This window comes from Euleptes europaea, chromosome 1, assembly GCF_029931775.1.
Source record: "Euleptes europaea isolate rEulEur1 chromosome 1, rEulEur1.hap1, whole genome shotgun sequence".
Taxonomy (NCBI): Eukaryota; Metazoa; Chordata; class Lepidosauria; order Squamata; family Sphaerodactylidae; genus Euleptes; species Euleptes europaea.
The window spans coordinates 58,821,886-58,837,065 of NC_079312.1; the positions used below are offsets into that span (position 1 = coordinate 58,821,886).

The 15,180-nt window shown below is 43.9% G+C and overlaps 1 protein-coding gene across 1 annotated transcript in view; it reads right to left on the reverse strand.

Moving 5' to 3' along the window:
• COL7A1 (collagen type VII alpha 1 chain) overlaps positions 1–15,180 on the reverse strand; it is a 102,021-nt gene that overhangs the window by 24,850 nt on the left and 61,991 nt on the right. Inside the window, exons 46-66 of the mRNA XM_056861735.1 lie at positions 15,027–15,053; positions 14,711–14,743; positions 12,875–12,946; positions 11,574–11,633; positions 11,211–11,246; positions 10,343–10,423; positions 9,350–9,385; positions 9,224–9,268; positions 8,635–8,706; positions 8,504–8,548; positions 7,770–7,796; positions 7,621–7,662; positions 7,312–7,392; positions 6,700–6,735; positions 6,538–6,573; positions 4,862–4,942; positions 2,833–2,868; positions 2,323–2,394; positions 1,148–1,192; positions 901–936; positions 426–461 (exon numbers count right to left, since the gene is read on the reverse strand). Coding sequence (XP_056717713.1) covers positions 426–461; positions 901–936; positions 1,148–1,192; positions 2,323–2,394; positions 2,833–2,868; positions 4,862–4,942; positions 6,538–6,573; positions 6,700–6,735; positions 7,312–7,392; positions 7,621–7,662; positions 7,770–7,796; positions 8,504–8,548; positions 8,635–8,706; positions 9,224–9,268; positions 9,350–9,385; positions 10,343–10,423; positions 11,211–11,246; positions 11,574–11,633; positions 12,875–12,946; positions 14,711–14,743; positions 15,027–15,053 — 1,035 coding nt within the window. The remainder of the gene's footprint in view (positions 1–425; positions 462–900; positions 937–1,147; positions 1,193–2,322; positions 2,395–2,832; positions 2,869–4,861; positions 4,943–6,537; positions 6,574–6,699; positions 6,736–7,311; positions 7,393–7,620; positions 7,663–7,769; positions 7,797–8,503; positions 8,549–8,634; positions 8,707–9,223; positions 9,269–9,349; positions 9,386–10,342; positions 10,424–11,210; positions 11,247–11,573; positions 11,634–12,874; positions 12,947–14,710; positions 14,744–15,026; positions 15,054–15,180) is intronic.

Below are 15,180 nucleotides of genomic sequence, written 5' to 3' on the forward strand. Positions count from 1 at the left end.
CAGCTATTGAATAACTTGGGCTGCTTAGCCATTTCCACAGGGAACGGTTCCACCAGCTGAGATCCCAGGTAGATATGCAACCCATTCCTATGCATGATTACTCAGAAACAAGTTCCACTGAGTTCCATTGGTCATATGCCCCCATATACATACAAGGGATCAAGGTTATGTAATCATCCTTACTCAGAAGTGGCTACTGATAGTCCTATGATACAGGCCAAGAAGCCTGGTGCTGACAGAGAAAAGCAGCCTTGTTGCTGTATGTTAAGCATGTACATCATCCCACCCCTCTCATGTGCCAAGATAAGCTCTCCATGAAGACTGGGGGAGGGAGAGAGAAAGTGTGTGTATTGCGACTGTGAGGAGATGAGGGTAGCAGCCTACCTGTGAGTTAAATTTAGGCATTTTAGAGCAGCAGTACTTACATCTCTTCCAGGCTCTCCAACTTCACCTTTATCCCCCTGATAGAAATGGGAACAATATTAAAAGTATATCTGTGTAGTATGGACAAAACTGAGCTATTCTTGCTCCTTTCCTTTTCTCTTCTTTGCACAGAGACAGCAGAGCCTTCTTGGACCTTACACACATTACTATAGCAGGGAAGTCACTAAGCAGGCATTCCATCTGCTCAGTTTTCACCTTCTGTTAAAAACACCTCTGGACATTTCATCACTGACAGCAACATGTCAAAATGATATCCATAGCATGTTCCTTTTAAAATCACACCCAAAATGTGAAATTATAAGCAAGAAAATCATGAGCCCTCTGGAATCTGCTGCCTGGAGCAACCAGAGGATCTGGCTTCATGGTGAGGCCACCCCTCTCATTTGCAAGGCTACAAGAAGACTAGTTGAGATGGAGGTCTGGCTAATGCGGTGAGGGAGTATGCAGGGCATTTACCTTCCTGCCATCTTCGCCTGGTGTCCCATCTTCACCCTGGAAAATAAAACAGCACAATCACATTTGCATTCTAAGCCCTAGTTAAAGGTGTGTGCTCTAATCTCCTATCTGTTTATTGGCTATGAATTCTAATAAAAACCTGGGCTGTTTTAATGGCCACCACCACTTCCTTCCCTAGTAGTCCCTTGCCTCTCAGGCCCCAAGTCTCAATTCTCGAGTGGCAGGAGGAGTCAGATCCACCACTTACATTCTTGCCATTTAGCCCAGGTTTGCCATCTTCACCAGTCTTACCCTGAGAAAGAAACACAAGTTGTTAGCAGAACAAGAGAGTTTTCCCTAGGATGAAAGAACTATAAACTACACAGAGCAACAACATCATAGCAATTAGGCAGCAACTCAGCTAGAATCTGAAGCAGCAGATGAAGCTATATCCAAATGCTAGACTAGTCCCCACGCAATACATGGCACAGCTATTGGTAAGATCGAGTTCTCACTAAATCAGATGAGTGACATTTTTCACTTCAATAGCTATTGCAATAATAGATAATGGAATCAAGACAATTACTTCCTTAAAATTGCCTCATGAATTAATAAACTAGAATTTGAATCCAGGTAACTCTAGCTAAATGTTCATTCTTTCCTTGGCTTTCATCCTTAGGTAAAAACACAAAGGATTTTTTTAAGGAGAAGGAGACAAGAATTTTCTCAAAGGTATTAAAGCATCTGTGAGTCAAAATACCTAGAGCCTTGCAAAATCCTTACACATACATTTTAGGACCGTGACTATAATATGTAAATGTGTGGGTTTTCTGAGCACAGATGTACTCAGAGCCTGGGCAATCTTTCATCACAGTGCACTTCAATTTTTTATTGGCTCTCTGTCAACATTTGATCATAGAGACAGTCTGATGTATCACAATGCAAAAATCTTCACAAGGTCCATGGGAATGCTAGAACTAGGTTTTTGCACAACACAACATTCTTGCTTTCAGAGGATGAATACACCCTGTGACATCCTGTCCACTTCCTGCCTCTCTGGAGAGCTAGCAACAAAGCTGCCCCAACCTTAAATGAACCAGTCATCAGCAATCCTTACAAACAACAGATCTCCTCATAATAGGGTTGCCAGGTCCCTTGACGCCACCGGCAGGAGCTTCGTCGGGGGGGGGGGGGGTTGGGGGGGGGAAGACCCACATACGCAATGGCATCACTTTCAGGTTTACCCCGAAAGTGCTGGCATCACACAGGGCACTCTAGCACATTCCTGCAAAAACTCCATGGAAACCATAGAGTTTTTGAGGAAGTTTGCTAGAGTGTCAGCGTTGCTTCCAGGGTAAATCCGGAAGTGATGTCATCATGCCACGAGCACAGATTGCTGCCCATCCTCATCTGGCATCTGGTGCTTCTGACCACAATACTCACAGGTAACCCAGTAGGCCCCGGCAGGCCAATTGGTCCAGGAGGACCCTGTTCACCACGCAGACCAGGGAGTCCCTGCCAAAAAAATAAATAAATTGAGAAGACCCCAGCTGGACTATCCTATCTCTTCTTAGGATATGGTAGCTGAGCTAGTAGCACAGACAGAGTACTGGAGTAAATATTCTTCAGGACAGGCAAGATAGATGGACAGTTGGACTCCACGTAAAGCAGAGAGCCTAGAGAGGCAACAAAAGGGACACCTCACATTTAGGGGTTTCAAAGATCAACTGAAGGCCTTAGATCCTAAGAGATTTTTGCCTTTAGCTTAGGTCTCAAGAAGCACATGCCAGAGAAATGACCAAGGGCTGTGTTTCAGGAGGCTAAGAAGGAAAAGCAGTAAAAATTGATCAATATTCTATTCTGTCAACTTCCAAGCAATACCCTACTATGGAAACAGGGCTGCAGGAGGGAACATCATACTCATGTGCCCTGATTCAGAGCTCTCATACTTACATCTCTGCCTGGGTCACCCTGTTTTCCTGGGTCACCCTAGGTAAAAAAAAGAAATACACTATAGATATGATTATTAGTCAGGCAATGCCCTATGTTGCATGCCTGCATTACATCAATAAAGTTTCCATGGGGTAATATCCCCTAGGATCATGGCAGCATAACAAGAAGGACTATCCCCAAAGAAAGTCTGTATTTCTCAACAGAATATTATGTAGATTGTTAATAACAGGGGACTTGAGCCAAATGGACCAGAACTATGCGTCTCTGATCACCTAATGACAAGGTCACTGAGGTCAACAGTTTACAAAGAACAGCACTACTGTTCCATCAACAAGTTAAAGAAACTTTGTAGTACCTTGGTGTATTTGCTTTGTGTACTTGTGGTATCAGGGAACAATTATGGGTAGGTGAACCCTAATGGAAGCAGGACAGCTGTAGAGTCCAGAGGGCTCAGGATCCAATATGAGTGAAATTCTGCCATTTCAATCTTTCCTGCCTGGAATCTTAAGGCGCCTAAAGCCGGCTTGCGAGCAAGAATTATCCATATCATTGTCATTTATATGCCATAACTAATCCTGGTTGAAACCCTCCCCAGCTTCTTCTGCATCTACGAGACACAAAACGCTGACTGTGATATCAGAGAATCAAAACTCCTTTCTTGCCATAGACGCTGAATCAGATTTCAAAAAAGCTCAACATGTGACCAAGACAGAAGAATTATTTAGAACTACATAAGGACGCACAAGGAACAAATGTTTAACTCCTTTTTAAGAGATAACAGAACAAGGTCAAATGGTGGCCTGATTCAAACTAAGTTAGCCTTGTGCAGAAGTCTGAAAATTTACAAGTTTTCACAGAACATCACTGAACATTTTTTTTTTTTGGTTTCCACTTTATGCCACTTAGCCTAATATCTGTTCTGGGTAAATTAGCAGAAATTATTATTAAAGACAGGATTATAGTTTATCCAGCACTGGATTATCCAGAATGCTCAGTTAAGCAGCATGGCTCCAAAGGCAAGCTCCTCCCCCACGGCCACCAGACCTCTGTGTCTACAGGCATGCACTCCACTCCTCCCTCACCAGCCAGCCAGCCTGACGCCGCTGGCCATTACTAGGATTCTGACAGCCAGTGCTGCCAGCTGATGGCATCCTTGGGTGCCCCCTCAGCCTGCTTGAAGCTGTTCTGCCTGCTGGGTAGGATGGCTCCATGGCCTGGGGGGAAAGAGAAGGTTCCCACCAGGTATGGGGACTGTCACCATGCCGTTCCTAGCTGGGTGGGGTTTGGGCGATGCAGTGGCTGCCTGCTGAGTGATTCAGAATGCTGGACTAGATGGATCACTAGCGCATCCCTTATATTCCAATAGTTTTGTTCCACGCATTTTCATTGTCGGTACAGATGATTTTTTTTTCTTTTTATCAATTTATATGTGTATGCAACTTTAATGCATTGAATGTAATGTCATTTATACATAGGTTTATAATATAATACAAAGCTGATTTACTGGTGTGGAAATAGCATTGAAAAATGGACTTATATTACAAAGACAAACCAATATGAGTAACCAAAGTGGCATGAATTCATGCCATAAGAAGCAAAATCAAAACAGGAATTTTTAGGTAGAACCAGTCAGCATGAGATATTCGATAATGTCAATATTCCATTAAGAGGTCCTTGTCACCTCGCTGAATTGAATGGACTTAAATTAGATTAACTTTGCACAGGGTTCACTGTCACAACGTTCAATGAAAATCAAAGCATGCATATTCTTACACCAACCTAACTTGCTCTCATAAATGCTATCATCATTTGACCTATTTTGTATTTTTTTATTCTTTGCGACCAAAAGAGCAACAACCATCATTATGGACACTAATAAATAAGTAAAATAAGTGCAGAAATCAGTATGTGCAATATCTTGGCAATAGCTCCTCTGAACAGTTCATTCTAAAGAAGTGACATCATGATCTAACCGTACTTGTTTACCGTTCACCTGTTTACTGGGTCTTTAACCAAGCCTTACACTTACCCTTTGTCCTGCAGGCCCAATTTGCCCAGGTTTTCCATCTATCCCATTCCGACCATCCAGTCCTGGAGGGCCTCGATCACCCTAAAAGAGATTTGAAAGGTGGGTGAATCATTTGAGCTCTATGTCTGATGGATCACTTGGGAGTTGGACAGCAGAGCAGAGTGCAAATTCCAAAATCCACTGTAAAGACTAAGTCCTGTACCTCCTCTGACAAATCCACAGTCCCCATCAGGGGTAAGACAAGTAATTGATCCATTTCTCAACTAGGAGAATTCGAGTCGACCTGTCACCTCTTCTGGACTAGAAGAATCCAAGTACACCTCTCACCTCTTCTGGGCTTGCCCATATCATGTAATGTTAGGGAATGGGAGTGTCACAGTTTCATAGATCTCACTGATTCATTATGAATTTTTCCTAATTTTCACCAACTTTCCTGAATCCTTGTATAACCGTTTTATCCTTAAAAGGACCAGGTTAGTGGTCACAGTCAAACTCTGAACAACACTTAAACGAACAACTTATATTTAAAGATGAGGAAAGCACGGGGTATAGAAGTTGGAGTTTAGGGGGAAAAACCAGTGTCAATAATCAAATATATTGAGTAGTGTGAAAGTCAGGTTAAAGGAGAATTAAGTCCCTTAGGGAGCAACCTGGTCTACTCAGAAGTAAGTCCCGTGTTATGCAGTAGGGTTTACATTTCAGGATTCCAGCCTCTCTGGGCTCTCTCTCACTGACACAGACAGTTCAGAGTGCTTGATGAGGTCTCTCTTTTCAAAGATTCTGAGTAACCATTCTTTCAGCATAGCAGCAGCAGATATCCCATAAAAACTGTGGATCACCAGAAGATGGCCACTCTTCTACCAACTGCCCTTCTGACTGCTCCACAGATTTTTCTTCTCTAGAACTCCTTCTTCCTCAGAAATCCTCCACTCCCTCAGGGGAAAAAGCCTCAGCGTCTTCTCTTTCTCTTAGAGTTCACCCCTCCCGTCCCGCTGCCAAGCAGCCGCTCACCCAGTCTTAATGTAGAAATTATGTCCCTTTAGAGGACAGTGTTTCCAGACTTGGTCTCTCGATGCAAGGGAAAACAGACTCTCCAGTAAATCTACCAGGGTCACCTTTATCTAATCATGATCACAGTCCTTGATGACAGATAAGTAGAGGCAGACTGGCAATCAATTTTATTTGAGGCCTAACAATATTTCTTAAACTATGGATTAAACTAATAAACAAAAACACTGAATAGCAGTCCTTGACAAAGGAAGTTCCTTTCAGTCTACCAGCCCAGCTGTTTCACAACCACTCTTCCTCTGTTTCCTGATGTCCTCTCCACTTTTCCCTTTCTCCATCTTCTCATTCCCCTCCACTCTCTTCAGCTCCTTCTTCTTCAACTGTTAACAACTGACAGTATCTCTTTTGCTCTTTCCCAGCATTCCATGTCCTCCCCTTCATTTGCTTAGCATTCTGCGATCTCATAAAGTAGACGTTTGTCTCAGTAGGAAGCAAAAGTTCCACAGGATGCCAAATCCTGCCTCACATCTTGCACTTACATGGGGTAAATTGTTACTCACGCACAGGCCTGTGTAGAAATTCACAAGGCTTCTATGGTCCTTGCCACAGTACTACCCTTCCTTCCACAACCTCCTTTGACATGTGACAGAAGTCCAGAACTCTCTTACCTTTTCTCCTACAGGGCCTCGGTCTCCAGGGTCACCCTGCAAAGTAGAACAGATGAGCACATAACTAATTTACAAATGCATATCTTGACACAAGAGTCTCCAGGAATCACAGGTGAAGCGGGGCATTTTGCTCCCTTCCAAGGCAGGCATTAAAAGACTTACACGAACTCCAGGGGGACCTCTGGGGCCTTCAATTCCCTGCAAGAAGAAGAAAGAGGTCTCTGCAACAGGAATATGAGGAGGGAATGGCTGGTCCCTGCTTCCCATGCCGACATTCTTATCCCATGTTTAGGCCATCTGATCTCCTCACTGTTGTGTTATGCTTTGTAATCAAAATACAAAAACTTTCCCCATGTATGTTCTTTCCATCCCAGCAATTCCTTTATCCATCCCCATCTTTACAGCATGACAGAACACTTCTTGTATATTCCCTTCCATATCTATTGTTCTCTCTAGCAAGCCACCTTCCCCTGAAGGCTTCTGCTATTGCTATGCATTTTCAACGGCAAGGCATCAGTATGATTATTATTGTTTTTGTTGACTCCTTTCTATCCATAGGTTACTCAAGTTGATATTCAGAAAAAAAACATAAATAAACTATAGTAATAACATAACACAAAATAAAAAAATTAAATTTCAAACACCTGTCCCCTACATTCAACTTGCTCTGTTCCAGTGCCTACCTGTACTCGACTTTACAGTTCTCTAGACTTTATTTGGTGTCTCTCTGAATCCCATTTTTGCCCTCCTATAATCCAACAAAATGGTACCCACTCGTTCTCCAGGCTGGCCAGGTAATCCAGTTTCTCCTCTCACACCTTTCATCCCATCTTCTCCAGAGTCTCCTGGGTCTCCCTGGAAGGGAAACAGTTAAGTGACTAGTTAGTGACTAGTTAGAAAACAGCTTCTCATGAACTAACTCCTAACACAAACTATTTCTGAAGTATGTGCTGAGTGACTTCTCTCAACCACCCTTATGTTGCAAAGAGTGCTGCTGTGCTCACAAGAACACTTCTGGTTCAGGGATTCCAGTACTCCAACAGCCCCCATTGAGTAGATGCAGGAATCCTACAGCATGATTACCTTCTCGCCTTTCTGTCCCATTACTCCAGCTCCAACACTGACCTGCAGAGCAGAAAGAGGGGGGAGGGATAGAAACAGCAAGTCAGACTTTTATAGAATCAAAGTAATAAAAATGGTAGCAGGACTGGGGAGTAAAATATGGAACTTACTGTCTGGCCTGGTGGCCCCGGCTGCCCCTGTAGGGAGGGAGGGAAGGATGAAAGGCAAATTTTAACTGATTTAATACCATCTTGGATCCATCTCATTCAAGACCAAAGAGAAACACTGTAAACTTGCTAACAGAAGGCAATGTCCTCAATACACACAATATGAAGACGACATCCAAACACCTCTACCCGGCACTGTTAGGGATTCTGAAGATTTACTGCTTTCCTAGAGTCTAGATGTCAAATCCAGAATCAGCAGAAAGAATATTTAATGCTCTACTGGCAAACACAACCCTGTCAGTAAAGTGTAGAGAACTGGGACAAGAGTCCTTGGGATGTGAATGCAATAGATAGTAATGGAGAGCACTAAACTAAGCAGAACAATAAGAACATGTATAGGTGAAGAGCTTGGGGCAAAGGCAAACCTGCATTCTAATACGTACACAAAGAAACAGATTGAATGAGGAGTGCCATGAATTAAAGTCAGCCCCAGTACAGGCTCTATTGGGAGGTTTTGAGTATTCTCAAGTCTGTCATGCAATGAAGGGCGTGGTTGGGAAACAACCTGCTGCATTGAAATTCAGTGTTTACTTTCAGCTGTGCATTCTCATCTAAAACTGCAGTATGACCTAAGTCTTTGAGGCAAGATCCCACCCGGTGTGAGTTAGACTGGGTGAGAACAGCTCTCAGCAGGAAAACGATCCAAGCAAACTGGGACAAATAACACTGCTACTTACAGGATCCCCTCGGTCACCCTTTGAGCCTGGTGTTCCAGGGCTACCCTGCAAGAGGAAAAAACAAGATGGTAAAGACAAGGGTTGGTAGCTGGTGCTGCAACAGAGATGGGGGAAAAGAAATGTTCTCTTACATTTCTTCCATCTTCACCAGGGTCCCCCTGGTCCCCCTTCTCGCCAGGGAGCCCTCGGTTTCCTGGCAGACCCTATGGTAAAAACAGAAATTGCTATCACGTACCAGTTCTACATAGGCCAATCCTGGGGTGAAGACTTATGGAAATGGCTAAACTGGGATGGAGGTGGTTACACCTACAGACCTTCTAGCAAGATGGGGGCTCTAACTCAACGAAGGTAGGGAGTATACTGTCCTTACTGACAGGAAAGCAACATTTTCCAGGAGTGCCCCAAAACAAGGATGGTCAGTATATGGATGGTCACATTATAGGCCCCTCTCCCTGGGAACACCAATCAGTACTAACATTTCATGCCAAGCCTAGGCAAAAGTTGTAAAGGAAGGAAAATTCCACACTAGCCATTCTGCAGATTCAAGGTATTGTTTGAGACAACAATCAGGGGATGATAACGGACATACTAATGAACCATCTCACTCCATACTACCTATCTCTGTGCTTACAAGACCCTTAAGATATTCCCCATAGCTATTCTGAGTTCCTGTCCTCACTTCATATATAAATTTTGGGGTGATGCTCCCACTCTACTTACCCTTGGACCTCTTTCTCCAAGCTTGCCAGGTGCACCTGGCTCACCCTTGAGTAAGAAAAAGATAAATGAGACTGGTTATTAAAAGAAAGAACATCTGAGGGAACAAACTGACAGGCTGTCACTTACTGGAGTCCCTTCTTCACCTCTGTCACCCTTTTCACCCTAGAAGCAAATAATCCACAGTGGTGAATTAATCATCATTCTTGTTACCCTCAACATTCAACCACAGCCAGCCCTCTGTTTTAAGTTAAAGTGCTTCAAATCTCTCTCTAAATACCCATATACCCAGTGAAATTTTATGCAGCATGTCAGGATCTTATGCAACAAGTCAGAATCCCAAAAGAAATCTACATGCTACAAATTTTCTTTATATCATCACAGAATTATAGAGCTGAAAGGGGCCATACAGGCCATCTAGTCCAACCCCCTGCTTAATGCAGGATCAGCCTACAGCATCCCTGACAAGTGTTCGTCCAGCTGCTGCTTGAAGACTGCCAGTCCTACAGATGACAATGTAGTATATGTAGCAGAGCAGCTGCAGGTTTCTTGGAGGACACATCAGCTCTGGATCAGTTTCAGTCTGGCTTCCGGCCTGGCCGTGGGACAGACACCGTGCTGGTCGCCCTCACAGACAATCTCCACAGAAAGCTGGACTGGGGTGGGTCAGTGGTGCTGTTGTTACTTGATCTCTCAGCAGTGTTTGTCAATGAATTGTTGACCCACTGCCTTACCACCATTGGATTACATGGGACAGTCCTTCAAAGGTAATACACTGTCAGCCGCCCTGAGCCCGGCTTGCCGGGGAAGGGTGAGGTATAAATAAAATAAAATAATAATATCTTTCTTCTACTTATCTTTCTCCTACATATGCTATCTTTCTTCTACATAAACCCATGAAAAGGAAACTGATTCTCAAAAGTAATGTGCTGATGTTACCACAGCATTCTGATGCAAGGGTATCCTTGAAAATCATGTAAACGTGGTGCCTATTCTGGTTATAATTGCCTTATCTTCAAATGGCTTGCCCATTTACAGGCATACATTCTGCTGTAAACAACACTGCATTTGCCCTGCCAGCCTGTGCTTTTATAACAAGGCAATCCTTTTTCTCACTCTTACCTCTTTCCCTCGCAGACCACTAGGTCCAGGGGTCCCTGCTCTCCCTGGCTCTCCTCTCTCACCTGGCTCTCCAGGGTCACCCTAAATAAGGGAAACAAAGGTAAGAACATTATAGTGCTCCCAAGAAAGCAAGATCTTCATTCAGGTCAAAACCACAGATCATCATACATATACACACACCTGGGAGGACTAGACGTCTCTATCCAAATCTTCACCCAAGGTACAGTTAAATCCTAAACAACTTGGGACCATGATACTTGAAGGGCCACCTACTGCCATATGAATCTACCCAGCTTAGGGATCTACATCAGAGGCCTTTCTCCAAGTCCCTCTGTCATCTGAGAGTATGAATGATGACTTTTCAATAGTGATGCCCCATTGATAAAATTACCTTCCCAGAAATGCTCATGAGATGTCAACATTGTTTTCACTTAGGCACCAAGTTAAGACTTCCAGGGACAATTTCCCAGGGCTTTTATGGGCTGATTTGAGTTTCTGCTGTTCTTGTTAGTGTTCTTGCCTATTGGACCAAGTGAGAGGAGTAACCCACCTTCAGTGTACTCCTCTCCAACGATTGAGAATTTCTAATGTATAGTGCCCTAAACTTCCAGGAGAATATAAATGTAAAGATAAATGAATGTCCCCAAAGCCTGAGTCTTTCCAACTTGAGATGCCCAGCCTCAGAGCTTCGCTGACTCAGAATCTCATATTCTTGAGGACACGATGAGCAACCTGCATTCCTACAAATCTGTGCAGATAGAAACTAGCTCACATCCCCAGTGTACATCCCCATGCAAGGCCCACACAGTCAGTTCAGGACCCCTAATCCCAATTCTTATGCTCCCTTCAATGAATACACAGTAGTTACCTTTGGTCCCGTTTTGCCAGTGAGGCCAACAATCCCCTAGTTATGAGAAGAAAAGAGACAGATGATTAACATTGTTCTGTACTATTCAGGGAAAGCAGAGGCTCCTAGAGCCATCCTACAAGAGAGGGAAAAGGGGAGGGGGAAATGATCTACTAATTGTATATGCTGCTGGCTGGGAGCCATACCACTGTACTAATGTTAGGCTACTAAAGCAAACACTACCAGGCCAGCCTTCCAGCCTTCCATCAAAGAGCACAAACAAACAGATCCCTGCTCCTTGGAGCAAAGAGGGAAGTCAACACAGCTCTCAGGAAACAACTTGGTGACCTAGTCCTACACCCAGGAAATGAGCATATGACTCACTCTGTCCCCTTGCTCTCCTTTTGGACCAGCTATGCCAGGAAGACTTAATCCCGGAGACCCCTAAAAGAAAAGCAAAACCAAGTTAAAATAAAGATCTTTTAAGGGATATGACGCATTCCTCTGTACATAGTCACCGATGTCACAGCTTTACTTTGAGACTAGTTTCATTTTTATTGAAATGGTTCAAAATTCAGCCAGCCTTTGGAAGGACTCAATTATTATTACATACTAATCTCAAAGAGCAGAAATCCAATATAGAATCTGAGGAAAAATCTTGGCAAAAACCCATTCTTCACAGATGGCAAAATTCTATAATTTCAATTCACTCAAAAAATAACCACTATCCAACCCCTGTCACAAAAGTAAAGAGCAAATTCTGTGTTACCATCCAGCATTGTCCTAGCATTTGATCTGTGGCAGGTAACCAAATAAAGAAATTGTCCTGTTCAAAAGTGTCTTCTTGAACACACAGGAAGCCACCTTACATTGACCACTGGTCTATCAAGGTCAGTACTATCTATACAGAATGGCAGTGGCACACTAGCATCTCAGACACACGTCTTTCACATTATGTACTACCTGATCATGAAAGCCAGCAAGGTGTAATGTTTAGAGTGCTGGACTAGGATGTGGCAGACCCCTTGGAATCTTGTATAAACAAACTTGTCTATATGGGATTTCAAGACTGGCTCCTCATCATGAAGCGTAGGGGCAGAGCAGTGCACTACAGCAGCCACTATAGTACTGGCTACTGCTATGGGGGAGGGAGTGGTGGACTAGGTACTGCTGAAAAGACAGTGGGCCAAGGAGCAGGGCGGGATGGCTGAAGCAGAATCAGGAGGCTGGATAGAATGCTTCTGGATCCCCTGCCTCTGGCTGTAGCTGAGGAGTTTAGCAAGTAGTTCTCCAAGTCCTCAGAGGAATGGCTGAGGCACCTGTGAGATCTCCAGGAGACCATTCTATGTCTCTTGCGTCTGTGGGGGAAAGAGGAAGCCCTTTCCTGCCTTTTTCTCTCTTCTAATCTGTGCTTCTGCCCTTTTCTTGTTACATCCTCCTCCATTTTCCTTACCTCTACTTTTTTACTCTAGGCACAATGATAGAAATCCTAAAACTTGCTAAGGCTCAAGAGTGCCTGTTTGCAATATGCTTAACTCATCTAAGTATACCCTCTCCTCCAGTGATGAAGAAGCTCAATTTGGTTGAAACTCAAATCCCAAAGGGGAAGGAAGCACAGTCTACACATCCTGCAGTTTTGTAACCAGAATGAGTTTTCATCCCTTTTGAATATCAAAGATACTCACACGCTCTCCTTTGTTTCCAGGCTCTCCTCTGAGTCCAGGTGGTCCTTCTGGTCCAACAGGACCTCTTTCTCCCTGGAAAGAACAGAATAATGTCATCAGTCCTCCATAGTGGCATGCCAAACCACTGCTTGTTCTATTTTTAATGAAAGATTAACATTACTGCTTGCTAAGGTACTATCAAAACCCAAATACAAAACCATCAGAAAAAAGAGGTAAGATAGGGTTGAAAGACTTTTCGCAAGGCAGCTTTTTCCAAGAAAATATAAAGTCAATGAGGCTATACTTACAGTGAGGGGGGAAAGTATTTGATCCCCTGCTAAATTTGCCCATTTGCCCTCTGACGAAGAAATGACCAGTCCATAATTTTAACGGTAGGTTTATTGTAGCTGTGAGAGACAGAATAACAACAGGAAAAACCCCAGAAACCCAGAAGACAAAAGTCAGAGATTGATGTGCATTATAATGAGTGAAATAAGTATTTGATCCCCTATCAACCAGCCAGGTTAGGGTTAGGGTTCTGCTGTCGACAGAAGCAATCAATCCATCAGATTCCAAACTAGCCACCATGAACAAGACCAAAGAGCTGTCCAAGGATGTCAGGGACAAGACTGTAGAACTGCACAAGGCTGGACTGGGCTACAAGACTATTGCCAAGTAGCTTGGTGAGAAGGTGACAACCCTAACCCTAACTGTCAACCTCCCTGGGTCTGGGGCTCCATGCAAGATCTCATCTCGTGGAGTTGCAATGATCATAAGAACGGTGATGAAGCAGCCCAGAACTACACGGGGGGAACTTGTCAATGATCTCAGGGCAGCTGGGACCATAGTCACCAAGAAAACAGTTGGTAACACACTACACCATGAAGAACTGAGATCTTGCAGAGCCCGCAAGGTCCCCTTGTTCAAGACAGCACATGTACAGGCCCATCTGCAGTTTGCCAATGCACATCTGAATGACCCAGAAGAGAACTGGGTGAAAGTGTTGTAGTCAGACGAGACCAAAATCGAGCTCTTTGGCATCAACTCAACTCGCCGTGTTTGGAGGAGGAGGAATGCTGCCTACGACCCCAAGAACACCATCCCCACCGTCAAACATGGAGGGGGACATATTATGCTTTGGGGGTGTTTTTCTGCTAAGGGGACAGGACACCTTCACCGCATCGAAGGGACGATGGACGGGACCGTGTATCGTCAAATCTTGGGTGAGCACCTCCTTCCCTCAGCCAGGGCATTGAAAATGGGTCGAGGATGGGTATTCCAGCATGACAATGACCCAAAACACACAGCCAAGGCAACAAAGGAGTGGCTCAAGAAGAAGCACATTAAGGTCCTGGAGTGGCCTAGCCAGTCTCCAGACCTTAATCCCATCGAAAATCTGTGGAGGGAGCTGAAGGTTCGAGCAGCTACACATCAGCCTCAAAATCTTACTGACTTGGAGAGGATCTGCAAAGAGGAGAGGGCCAAAATACCTCCTGAGATGTGTGCAAACCTGGTGGCCACCTACAAGAAACGTCTGACCTCTGTAATTGCCAACAAGGGTTTTGCCACCAAGTACTAAGTCATCTTTTGCAAAGGGATAAAATACTTATTTCACTCATTATAATGCACATCAATCTCTGACTTTTGTCTTCTGGGTTTCTGGGGTTTTTCCTGTTGTTATTCTGTCTCTCACAGCTACAATAGACCTACCATTAAAATTATGGACTGGTCATTTCTTCGTCAGAGGGCAAACGGGCAAATTTAGCAGGGGATCAAATACTTTTTTCCCTCACTGTATGTTCTATTGCCCATTCTGCAGATCCCTACTACAGAGCAGATTTGTTTCCATGAAGTTACCTTGTCCCCTTTAATTCCTGAGATGCTGGGTGCCTAGAAAAGACAAACAAGGAAAGATGTTGCTGAGGTCTAGTCAGAGTAAAATTGACAGTTACCCAATTACAGTCTGTGTGGAAATAACTAACGGAAATGAGCATCTCTTCTGCTCAGGATGTTCTACAGGACATTAAATCCTCCTGGCCAAGGAATGACACAAGCAGGAAAAAAGATGAAGAGTGGGCTTGGAAGAATCTCCTCAAGGCGATTCACACACATACACAGAGAAATATACCGTGGCATTCTTACATTACATTCTTATTCAATGAAGAGTACTCACCGGAGTCCCAGGTTCACCAGGCTCTCCCTGAAGAAGGATATGAAGGAAGAGAGATGAGACAGCCCATGAACATCACAACCATCTTATAAGAAATTTGCTGTAATTGATCCCTACTTGCAATCTCATTAGTACATCTACCACAAACCAGACGTTA